This window comes from Lynx rufus, unplaced genomic scaffold (assembly GCF_022079265.1).
Source record: "Lynx rufus isolate CCGP_SWC_20201006 ecotype Redwood Valley unplaced genomic scaffold, mLynRuf1.p SCAF_8, whole genome shotgun sequence".
NCBI lineage: Eukaryota > Metazoa > Chordata > Mammalia > Carnivora > Felidae > Lynx > Lynx rufus.
This window is the reverse complement of record NW_025814896.1, coordinates 22,318,893-22,330,953: the sequence shown is the minus strand read 5'-3', so window position 1 is coordinate 22,330,953 and position 12,061 is coordinate 22,318,893. Positions and strand designations below refer to the sequence as shown.

The window sequence follows — 12,061 nt, the reverse complement described above, 5'->3', positions numbered from 1 at the left end:
TGACACTGTCTAGATGAGCCTCCCAAAGATCTTCATACAGAGGTTCTCAGAACAAAGCAAAACAAAGAAATACCAGAGCAGTGCTTGCCCAGCTTTCTGGTTCCAATTCTGGAAATCAGGCAGAACAAGGAAGAGAGAAGGTTCATTTAGGGCTTCCTTAGAGCCATGGGCTGGATGCAGAAGGGGTGAGTTATGGTTGGAACCATCAGTAGTGAAGCTCTTTTACAGTGAGTGAGGTTACCACCAGTTAGCTAACTTAAGTGGGGCAGTAATATATGATAGTGCCACCCTAGGAACCCAGAAGCATTATGAAAGCCAGAGTCCTGCCTTGGATATATCATCCAAACCATCCATATACCTGGGCACCCTCTCTGACACTAAGCAAAATGCCACTGAATGGGTTGCATTTTCTAACCTCTAAACGGCAGTGAGTCTTTGCGAGAAAAAGAGGGTTGCCCAAGTAGTGAGCTGGGACTGGTGTCTTTGGAAAGAGGCCTCTGGGATTAGAAGCCAGCATTGAGAAGAGGCAGAAGCCCAGTGTCCTCTCACTTCCAGGAGGGTTTAGCCTCTGGGAAGCATTTCTTCTTCTTGACTGTCATTGGCATTTTGGTTCCTGGTATACATGGCAGCCCCTGCGGGCAAGGGCACATTCTTAAATACTCTTGGTATGTCTTCTTTTGGCAGCACCTGTTCCGAGAGCCTGAGAAGAGGCCCCCCACCGTGGTGTCCAATACGTTCACAGCCCTGATCCTCTCGCCCTTGCTCCTGCTCTTTGCTCTGGTGAGTAGCTGTAATTAGCATGGGCAGCGTGTGTCTGGCGCCAGACTCAGCAGATGTAGCTGTTCTAAAGGAGGCTTTGTGCTCTGGCCTCTGCACAGCTCTGAAGGGGTCCAGCAGCTGTGACCTGAACCGATGGTCAAAAAATTTTAGAATAACTGAAATTCCCCACTGTGGGGAACAGCCAACTGATCCATAAACGAGAGGCATGAGAAAGTACCTTATAGCCACTAAAAAATGATAAAAGTGTATGGACTGGGATAGTCTGCAGGAGTGTTCAGATGAGGTCAAGTGTGAAGAAGGCAAGGCCCAATGCTGATAGCTATATAAAAAGAGAGTACAGAGGGACACCTGGGTGGCTCAGTCGGTTTAGCGTCTGACTCTTGATTTCAGCTCAGGTCATGATAACACAGTTCATGATATCGAACTCTGCATTGTGTGTCGGGCTCTGCGCTGATAGCTCGGAGCCCGCTTGGGATTCTCTCTCTCTCCCCTGCTGTTTCTCTCTCTCTCTCTCAATAAACAAGTAAATAAATAAATAAATAAATAAATAAATAAATAATTTTTTTTTTTTTGAAAAGATAACAACAGAGAACAGAGGCTGTGCATTTCAGTGAACCTAAAACCATAAACAACCCAAAACCCTCATAAAAGCAAGTGTTAAATAAATTATGGTATATCCATATGATGGAATAATATGCACTTTATTAAAAGAATATATAGATTTATATGCTGGTATTGACAAGATTGCCAAGATGTACTGGGTGAAGAAGGCCAGGGGTAGAAGAGTATGTTTAGTATGGTCCTCTTTGTAAAAACCTTGAAAAGGCATTATCTGTTAGTGTTGGTCACCTCTAAGGAGAGGACCTTTTAGGGAGTATAAAGGAAGGAAATTTTTATACTTCAGTGTACTGTTTGAATTTTTTTTAATAATTTTCTTTTGGTCTCTCTTTACAAATTATAAATATAAGAAGCATATCCTCGAAGTTCAGAGAATTTTGATAACTGTATGGAAAACTCATTAGATCTTACTTCTGGAAAGTTAGCTGCCTGTGTTTCTAATTTATTCATTGATTTTAGTAAAGGAATTATTGGTCAGTCTAAATCTGGAAGGCATGGCACAGTCTTTCAGAAACCAGACTGAGGGTATGGGCACCTGTTCTCATGAGTGATCAGAATTTCAAAAGGCATGGAACCCACGGCAGGAGCATGCACCCTACCGGCTGCCAAGGGTCTTATCTTACCAGTACTTAGAGGAATTAGCCTGAGTGCCAGTTACTTCATCATAAATGCGGTCTGTGACCTTTCAGCTTTGTGGTTTCACCTGCTTTAAAATAGAAGAGTTTGCAGTCATTAAAAAGGATGTTCAGGTTTGAGTTACTCGAGCACATTTGAGAGCAGGTGTAGGAATGCCTTCCTAAAGAGAAGAGGGAACAATTTTTTTCCCGAGGACTTATAATAGGATGGCTGTCACTTGGAAAAATTTCCTGTCCTTCAAGTATACATGAACTTTTAAGCCCTTGGGGCTGTTCATTGGATTAGCATTGACGTAGCATGTGTTGCCTTCCCTTTCAAGTTCTAATGTCTTTTTAATTTATCTCTCCCCATCGTTCAGTGGATCCGGATTGGTGCCAATGTCTCCAACTTCACTTTTGCTCCAAGCACGATCATCTTTCACCTGGGACATGCTGGTAAGCACTCTAGGCTGCTAATTCCATTTAGCTTCCTCTGACATTTTGCCTGCCCATGCAAAAGCCCTGTTAAGTAGACCCACAACCTATTAACTATAATGACTTAATAGCATAACATTTCCCTCTTCCTCCTGGCCTTTTAGGACAGTTAATATGATGATAAACCTGTTTGGTCCATCAGCGTAGAACAGCTGTCATTATATTGGGTTTCATTGTGCTAGGCTGCTTTTGGCTGGCCATTTACCCATACTTAATAGCCCTGTTCATTTCCAGAGATTACTCACTTGCCGTAGCTTTACATTGAGCCATCTTCCTGGATGAAGAGCATTAATGCAGTTTCCAAAGGTTATCTTTCCCCACCATATCGATCTTCACGTTTGTTGGCGGCTGGGCCTGGACAGTAATAGAAAACACTTTCTTCCACAGTTGGCCACACTATCCCATGTTATTCTCTTGAGAACTTAGGACCTAAACATAACAAGACGGTAAATTCACAAACCAGCTAAGCGTTTGAGACGTTTGACCCTGATGGATCTGTGGCGCCTTGCATTTCACTGAGATTTCAGTATTCTCTGATTTCGTTGACGCTTTGGGGAATCACCCTCTGTGCATCCATAGTGTGTGATTCTGTAGCGGTCCACAGATGAATCAGTTAAAATTCTAGGCAAATGTGTGTCTGTGTTTTTCTCAGGAAAGAGGGAGTTTGTAACTTTGATCAGATTCTCACAGTGGTCCGTGACCTCAGAAACAGTTAAGAACCCCTGCCGTAGTTCATCCGTCATCTTTCTGGGCAAAATTGACAGGATGACCTTTCTCACCAGCCTAGTTACTGGGTTTGATGATAGCCCTCCTGAGCCTCCTGAGTGAAGCTGAGACTAGAACCTGAATATAAATTTGTTTAGAGCCATGACTTTTCTTGCCAGAGTGTTTTTTGTGCACATTCCCTCATTTGATTTTCATCACAGCTGTGATGTGGGTGCCCAGGGCAGGAGTTACGATCCTCCCTGTTCAACAAGTGAGAGAATGTAGGCTCAGAGAAATGGAAGCAGCTAGGCAAGGAAGAGCCTGGACCAGAACCCAGGGCTCCCAGTGCCCAGGCCTGAGCCCTTTTCACTAAACCTTCTTCCTCAGTGCTTCCTGCTTCCTTCCTACTCACACTGGCAAAATCCCCTTAATTAATCTTTTTTTAATAGAAAGGAAATTATTCATTTATTTAACCCTGCATGCTTTCATTCAGAATTTAAAAAATAAAATGAATGCCAAATATAGTATCATAGTAATGCTTTAAAAAAAACCCAACAAAAATAAAAAACCTACATTAAAGGAAATAGATGTGAGTTGGAACATGGAACCGGATAGTTAAGGTAGCTGACATCTGATTTTTACCTCTGAATTTCTCGGTAGCCAAGGTAAGTATATTGAGTTAATTTTCTGGCACCAGATAAAAGGAATAAAATGAGCTGGTCTAGAAATAGAGACCTCTTCAGAGTCCAGCAGTTTAATTGGCTGTCATGACATCTGTTCCTGTAGCCATGCTGGGGCTCATGTATGTCTACTGGACTCAGCTCAACATGTTCCAGACCCTGAAGTACCTGGCCATCTTGGGCAGCGTGACGTTCCTGGCTGGCAATAGGATGCTGGCCCAGCAGGCAATCAAGAGGTAAGGCTGGGGATGGGCCAGGGACTCAGAGTGGGATTAGAAATATTTTTGTCAGCTCTGCTCACCCAGCTCTTTGAACAAGGGTATGTGGCAGAACGATTCGTATCCTTAGGGGCAAGTGTGACACCTTAATCCAGCCTTTTAAGTCCGAAAGGGGCCTTGGTGATCAGTTTTAAATGTATTAAAACCACAGTGATTTATGCCCTGACACATTAGAACAAGAGAAGAAAATAATTGCTTTATGAAGATTAAAATGGATTAGAACATGTGCGGTAGAAGATCGTTGTTAATGTGCTGGCTGTGTAAAAATGTTCTCTACTCGCCACGGGGAATCCTATTTTGTCCTCCTCCCATGCCCCAGAGCTAATCCTCTATAACCCCTGGCAGACTCACGGAGCGTTTCCTCCTAAGTGTGAGGTCCACGCTCTTCCCATCCCATCCCACCCCCACCCCCAAATGCCATAGGTTTTAAGAAGCCCCTAACAGGGAGCCCTGCTCGGTAGCCTGTACCACGTCCCTGAGAACCAGACAACCTTAGGTTCACACAAACGGTCAGATCTCAGCACGGCAGCAGCTTGCTGGCAGCTTGATTTTCGAACCTGGATTAGAAGCAAATTTAAATGTCACATAGGTGTTTCTCATTGATTTGACTTTATTAGAACTTGGGTGATTTGAGCCACGGAAAGGTCGGTAAGAAAAGGTCAGAACTGCTTGCACCTTTGGAAGTTAACATTTTCAGATGTGCCCTGCTTTCTCCTCTCCAGGACTTTTGCTGTAAGAATGTAACTCAATAGTGTGCCCTCCAACATGGCTGCCAATTAAGTTGGGCAGATCAGAGAGGCTTTCTCAGAGACCATTAGTAGGCGGGAGAGCCACCTGTCTCATCCCTGCCTGAGTCGCCATTGTGCGCTGAGTGCCTCGCCTCGTGGAGACCTGGCCCCGAGGTGCTCCCTCACTTCCCTGTAGTGATCCACGTTCCACCAGAGCTTCCCTTAGCACCGGCAGTGGCAGCTGGTTCATTTCTCTGCCCTTCCAGGAGCCTTAACTTGGCAGCTACGCATCGCATCTGAGAAAGAGCCAGGGACTCAGCTGTTTTTTCTAAGCAGAGCCCTGTTCCCTTGCAGCAGCCAGTCCAGGCCCCAGGGAGCCAAAAGGCTGTGCTCTGTTGAGTTCTCTCTTTTCTGGAAGTTGCCCACACAAGATGTACAAATCAGGGGAGTAGTGGACTGGAAACCATTTGATTTAGATCCTGTTTAGCAGGAGTTCCTAATCTGAAATCCTAAAATTGTGTACATTTTCTGGGGAGAGAGACCATGGTCCTCATCCCCTCTCCAGCATGTGTGCACACAGACATGCACGCACCCTCATACGGAAAGTTCTGCTGTGAGTCCTAGAACAAACTCTGCCACTGGGGGAGGCACGGACCCTAATGGAAGCTCTGGTTGGGTGTTTGCCATTTCTTTTCTCAAGCTTATTTCTCTTCCCACTGTCCTTTCTTGATTCTCAAACCCTCTTTCCTTTGGCAGGATCGCTGCAGAGCAGAGCAGTAGATTGGCAAAATATAGGACACTACGGTAAAGATGAAGGGTGGACTCATCCCAGAAGCAGGGCCCCTTTCCCATCTTGCCCACCTTATGCATGTCAGTTTTTTATCTGATGTTCAGCCCACTCGTTCCTCCCCACCTTCCCCAAGCCAAAGCTGAATTCTGGGGCCATTTTTGAACTTAGTGGACCAGGGCAAAAAACCAAAACTCCCTGAGTGAGCCCAACTGATAGGGTAATTTGACCTGGCTTTGGCTGCATTAGACTCCATCCTCCCTTATGCCCATGGGGTACTTGATAGACAGCAGCCCCTTTCTCGATGAGGAAAGCAGAGTTGAGGATAAGACAGATGCAACCTTGGACTTCTTGAAAGGGGACCCCGTTCAGAACATCTCAATTCATTAAATGATGGTCCCATGGCAAATCCTGGCACACCTTGTCACTGTTTCTAGGCCTTTTTATAACACTGATCTTTGGTTGGGCCAAACAGTGTGGTTTGGTGAGATTCTCTGTTACGAAGGACTAATGGCCATAGCTCAAAGCCAGCATCAGAACCCCGGTTTCTAGAACTCAGGGTGTAGTTCAGGGCTGATCCCTGTGTGACTAAAATGTCAAGTGAAATATCACCCATTTTCCTAGGTATTAATCCTAGGATGAGGATGGAGGTGAAAGCAAGGTGAAGGGAGGGAAGGAGAGAGAGTATGCGCTTCATTGATCAGTTCCTCTAGACTAGGGATCAGGAAAAGTTCTCTGGAAAGATAGTATTTTAGGCTTTGCAGACCATATGGCCTCCGTCACAGCTACTCAACTCTGTCACTATAATGTGAAAGCAGCCGTAGACTAAACAAATTAGCATGGCTGTGTTCCAATAAAACTTTATTTACAAAAACAGGTGGTGGGCTGGATTTGGCCCATGGGGCATCATTTGCTGACACCTGTAACTAGGCCAACATATAGAGAAGGAAAGTATTTGAATTTTCAAGTCATGTTCCCTGATCCCTTGCCTTGGAAGTGGCTTCCCTGCCAAGGCAGCAGAACCATCTAATTTTTAATCCTCTGCAGATCAGGGAGATCAACAAAAGCATGGAATGTAGAGCCTTTTCACTGATGTGTGAGCATAAGCTGGCACATCTAATCCTCAACACAAAGACTGCATTTGTCCTGGTTTTGTTGTTTTGGGTTTAATTGAGGTACAATTTATATCCGGTAAAAGTTGCCCTTTTTGAGTACAATCTGAATATTGACAAATTACACAGTCGTGTAAATAGCACCTCAGTCAAGGTATAGACTATTTCTACACTCCAGAAAGTTCCCCTGTGTAGTCAGTCCCTTGTGTCCTCCCCCATTCCCTAACATACCCAGTTGATTTTGTCTTGCATTAGAGTTGTTCTGAGATTTTACTTTCAGAACTAGTCCTTTCTGCTAAATATTGAGCTCTTTAATTCTTCAAAATAACTCTGGATTGATTTTTTTTTCTTGCTATTTAGATAGTCTACTCTCATGCTGCTGCTACCCCCAAATCACACTGCTTGAGAGAGAGGAAAGATGCTTGATCATGTGGACGTTTGGGACTTCAGAGGTCGGGGCCTAGTATTTTAAAGGAAAGTCTGTGGTAGCTAAGTGCTTTTGATCTGAGGACAGACATCGATTTGATGAGGCACAATAGAGGCTGCACCTCCTTAGCCAAGACGGAGGCTGGTGGGCCGCTGCCCTTTCAGCTCCTCCTGTTTCATACTCACGCTCTCCTCTCCTCATGGTCGTTCCGGAGCACACACGTTTTAGTGCACCTGGGAACCGCTGCATGTTGGCAGGGGATTAGGGGCACTCACTTCAGCCTTCAGGATTAGTTCTGTGCCTGTGTGTGTGTCCCCTGGAACTGTGGATTAATCGGTTTGGAGCCTACCATTCTGCAAGACTGCATCGCCATCGCGTCAGCCCTCACCACTGGGTAGAACTGCCCGCTAAGGACGGCGTGCGTGTCGGCGCGGTGCCTCTGCCTGCCGGAGCTGCCCAAAACACCTGTTTGCTGCTTCACCCTCCTACCTGCACAGCAGCTGTCTAGATTGTCATTTCCGTTCTCACGTTTCCCCTCAGTTCGTAGAGTCGAGGGTAGGGCAGCCATGGGGAAAGAAGGAATAAGAGATAGAGAGGTTTTTGTCTCCTCTTAGAGTTTTTCTGTGAGCTGAGTTCCATTTTTGAGAATCGTTCTTAGGTTTAGACACTGAGGCTGACCATTGGCAAGAACACGACTGGAGACCTGCATGGCAGGAGTATGGTGTGGGTTTCTGTCCTGAGTGGCCGGAATGTCATCGTCCAAGCTACGTGAGGGCCCGTGCTGGTTGGCGGACTCGGAGCGTGGGAAATTGAAGATGGACATTCTTTAGGCTTTCCTTTTTCTTCCCCTAGTTGAAATTTACACTGTCTTTCTGGCCTTGCACTGTGAGAGGTGTGCCTGGAATTACCTCATGTCAGAGCTCCACATGCCACTTTTCTTTCCTAGTCGTCAGGTTTGCGCTGTTGTTCATATTTACGTTATCATCAGCTTTTGCTGGAACTAGTGGTCTCACAATCTCTTGTGAAATGAGATGGGGGATAAATAAATACAATTAATAGATTAATGATTATTCCTATATAAATAGGATCTTAAAACGGCAGAGAACCTTGGTCTCTCTGTTGTCACCAGTTAGGAACTGTAACAGCGAACTGAAACCTTCAGTAATTTGGTGTTTGTCTCCATTTTCTTTCAGAACAGCACATTAGTGCCAGAAGAAGGAAAGAAATTTTGCAAGCTGAGATGAACATCAAGAAAAGGAGTCAAGAACAATTCACAGTTCGTAAAGAGGAATGAAGAAACTTTATTTAAACAAAAAAAAGTCAGAATTGTGGTTATACGTTTGCTTGTTGTTTTTCTATTTCCCCGACACAGAGCGCACACCTGTGAGCCCAAATATCCTGTTTCTTTGGCATGTGGCGCCTTAGCAAGAGGCTGTGAATATTCCTAACTTAGCCAGATGTTGCATTTGAAAAGTTGACATTTGTAATTAATCTGTTTTGGAATAAAGAGAATAACAGGAACAACGGCCCGATTGAGAGTTTGTTCGAGTACTTTTGGGCTGGTGGGATCCCCGGGGTACATAACATGAGGACTTAGTTGGGAAGTATTGTTGACCAGGTGGCCAGGGTGTTTCTCCAGGCCTTTTTACTTGAGTCCCTTTTGCCTCTTTCCTAACAGGACTGAGAGTTGCCTGGAAAAGTGGGCATTTTTTCTTCTCCAGTAGTGGGCACCATCTGTCTGCAAAGGAGTCCTGTTGATATCTGAAGGCCCCTCTGCTTTTGCCTTCAAAGTATGGGCTTGGCATGCAGTGGGGAAGGGGAGGAATTGTCTTAAAAGGAGGTGGGCCACATGAGTATTCTTAGGCTCTTAGAGGGACACACATATCTCAAGGATGTCCCTTTTGAAGTTGTGTCCAGGACCACCATTACCTGGAGGTTATATACTATCACATAGAGAAGAAATATTGAATAATATGGTTAAGTGTATAGACTTCAGTGTTAAGCAAACCTGCTGTCACCACTTGTTAGGGTGAGGGACGTTGGGCTGGTGGCTTAAGTTTTCTAAGCCTCCTTTTCTTCTGTAGAAGAGAGATAATGACTGTACTTACGTCATATGACTGAAGGAGTTTCCTGCATCTAAAGTGCTTGGCTCAGCTCTTGGCACCTTCCCCAATTATCTCCTAGCTACATACTTTCGCTCATCACCTCTGATTCTATTAATTGAAACATCATAAACACATTTAGATTACTTTTGAAAAGCAGGTAATCCTCATGGTATTTATTGAATTTGGGAGGCAGAAATGATTTGAATCAGATTGCATTCCAGTGCAAGCTGGATTTCACTACAGTGAGGAAATTGGGATTTTTGGTTGGGGGAAAAGAGATTCTGGAACTTTGGACTACTTCTGAATGGGATTCTACAGGTGAGAGAGGGTGATGTGGGCAATTACAGGGTTGCTTCCAAGGTGGGAAGAGGGCCTCACCTTTCCCAGAGGCTGCAACCAGAGGTGGCCCATTGATAGGTTTTATTTGATCCATATGTTTTCTCAAAAACTGAATAAGCTGCTAACTTAACTGAGAAAGTAATAAAAATACAGGTTTTGGGTGCTGGATTCTTTTTTTTTTCATTTTTTATTTTTGTTTTTAGGGAGGGAGAGCATGTAAGTGAGGGAGAGGGACGGGGGGTGGGGGGGAGCAGGGAATTCAAAGCAGACTCCATGCTCAGGACAGAACCCCACACGAGGGCTCAATCCCATGACCCTGGGATCATGACCTGAGCCGAAATCAAGAGTCAGACCCTCAACTGACTGAGCCACCCAGGCTCCCTGGGTTTTCGATTGTCTTAAAAAAAAATCTGAGCCTGTGACATTGGGCCTGATTGCTACATGGCAACAATCAGCTGGAGCCGAGCAGCAGCAACTCCCTGTCGGTGGGGCCTGCTCTTTCCAGCTTGCCGGAGCTCCGTCCCCACAGGTGTCTGTGCCTCTCACCACAGCACGGCGCCTCTGCTGTTCCACCTGCCAATTTCACCTGCCTGGTTCCTGTCGACTATGACTTTGGAAGCCTTCTTTGCTTTTAAGTGTTTGTTTCTTATCCCACTCTGTGGGGAAAGGGTAATATTGGGCTCTAGAGTGGCTCCTAGTGACCCTACTTAGGCTGGCACCACACCAGCTCCGTGGTGGGGGAGGGATGACAGCAGGGGGAGCCCACCCAGCTGGGACTTACACCTAGAACCAGATGGGTACCATTCTGGAAGACAGACCAATGAGACCTGATGGACAGAGATGTAGAGAAAGGGCAAAGCCTGAGAACAGAAGTATAGGGGCTGCAGGAAAGGAAGTCAGAAAACAGCTTCCAGGCTGGTTGAGGGTTGGCCTGTGGACCCAGAAAGGAGCTGGGGAGTAAAGCACAGCAGACTTGCTATGTGCCACGCTCTGTGCTGCGTCGAGCTGTAGCCGGGAGCAAGACGGACAGTTCCCTGCCCTTGATCCACTTAAAATTGGAGGGGACAGGGGAAACAGACTGCAAATCTGAAGGGCTTTCAAGGAAGCACTTTTTACCTAGCGGGGTTGGGAAGGCTAAGTTGACACCAGAAGGACAAGAGGGAGCCTGTGCAGAGCTGGGAGAGAACACTCTGGGCATAGGGTCAACATATGCAAAGACGCTGAGGCAAGAGCTTGGCATGGCATGTTCGACCTGAAGGCAGGCCAGTATAACTAGGGTGTAGTTAGCAAGGAGGAGAGTATTCTTGGAAGCCAGAACAAGTACAGCTTTTAAAGGCTGTGGTAAAGGTCACAGATTTTATTTTAGGACCAATGGCAAATTTTAGGCAACTTGAATTTTATGCTGGAACAGAACAGAGTGTGATAATGTGTAATAATGATTTCAGGAATAGAATTTAGTGATTCATCGCTTAACATATAACCCCTAGTGCTCATCCCAGCGAGTGCCCTCCTTAACGCCCATCGCCCATTTAGCCCAACCTCCCACCCAACACCCCACCAGCAATCCTCAGTTTGTTCTCTGTGTTTAAGAGTCTCTTAGGCTCCTGAAACTTCTCCTGGACCCATGTCTGCACTTTCTTGTAAAATCTAGTTTAATAAGAATTCTGCTAAGTCAGTTTAACCAGAACCTACCCCCCACCTCGATATCTGATCAGGTCCTTCATCCTCTACCAACCCCCAGGTGATGTCTGAGCACCCTGGCCTGTCTACAGCAGGGATCTTGTTAAGGTCCGTTTGGTCAGAAGCCATCCACCTATCCCCACCCTACTCCTTGGCTATAAATCCCCCCTTGCCGATGCCGTATTCTGAACTGAGCCCAGTTCTATGCCGAGGTCTCTTTCGCCCTAGTGCAGTAGTCCTGAATGAAATCTTACTATTTTTACTATGTGGCTCTGGTTTTTCTTTGACAATGTAGTAGTGCTGAGCCTGGCTTTCTCTAAGAAGTATTAAACATGGTGATTTAGAGCCCAGCTGACCTGCTTGATTAGCTCTGTGCCCTTCTTTACCCCTCAGGGTCTTAGTTTCCCATCAGTAAAAATGGGGATAATACCTCCGAGAGCTTTAGAAGGATTAAATGAGGTCACAGCCAAAACACATACCACAGTGCCTGGCGCTTAGCATTGACTCCGTATTTGCTCTGGTCAGCGCAGATATCGGTATCACCGTTATTTCCCGTGTGTCATTAGTAGGATCACAGAAAGCAGTTTGTACCAGGTCTACGTGTTTATTTGTCTGATTGTTTAATTCACTCGATTCCCCAGCTCGCATTTCCTGAGGGACCTGGAATCGTGAAACCACATAAGAGCGCTGCCCTGGAATGAGGAATCGGTTCC

General features: G+C 45.6%; 1 protein-coding gene across 1 annotated transcript in view; it reads left to right on the top strand.

The window, feature by feature from the left end:
- RPN2 (ribophorin II) overlaps positions 1-8,745 on the top strand; it is a 61,311-nt gene extending 52,566 nt beyond the window's left edge. The window contains exons 14-17 of the mRNA XM_047068671.1: positions 685-780; positions 2,393-2,468; positions 3,999-4,128; positions 8,418-8,745. Of these exons, the coding sequence (XP_046924627.1) occupies positions 685-780; positions 2,393-2,468; positions 3,999-4,128; positions 8,418-8,430 (315 nt within the window). The 3' untranslated portion in view covers positions 8,431-8,745. The remainder of the gene's footprint in view (positions 1-684; positions 781-2,392; positions 2,469-3,998; positions 4,129-8,417) is intronic.
- Positions 8,746-12,061: the final 3,316 nt, after the last annotated feature.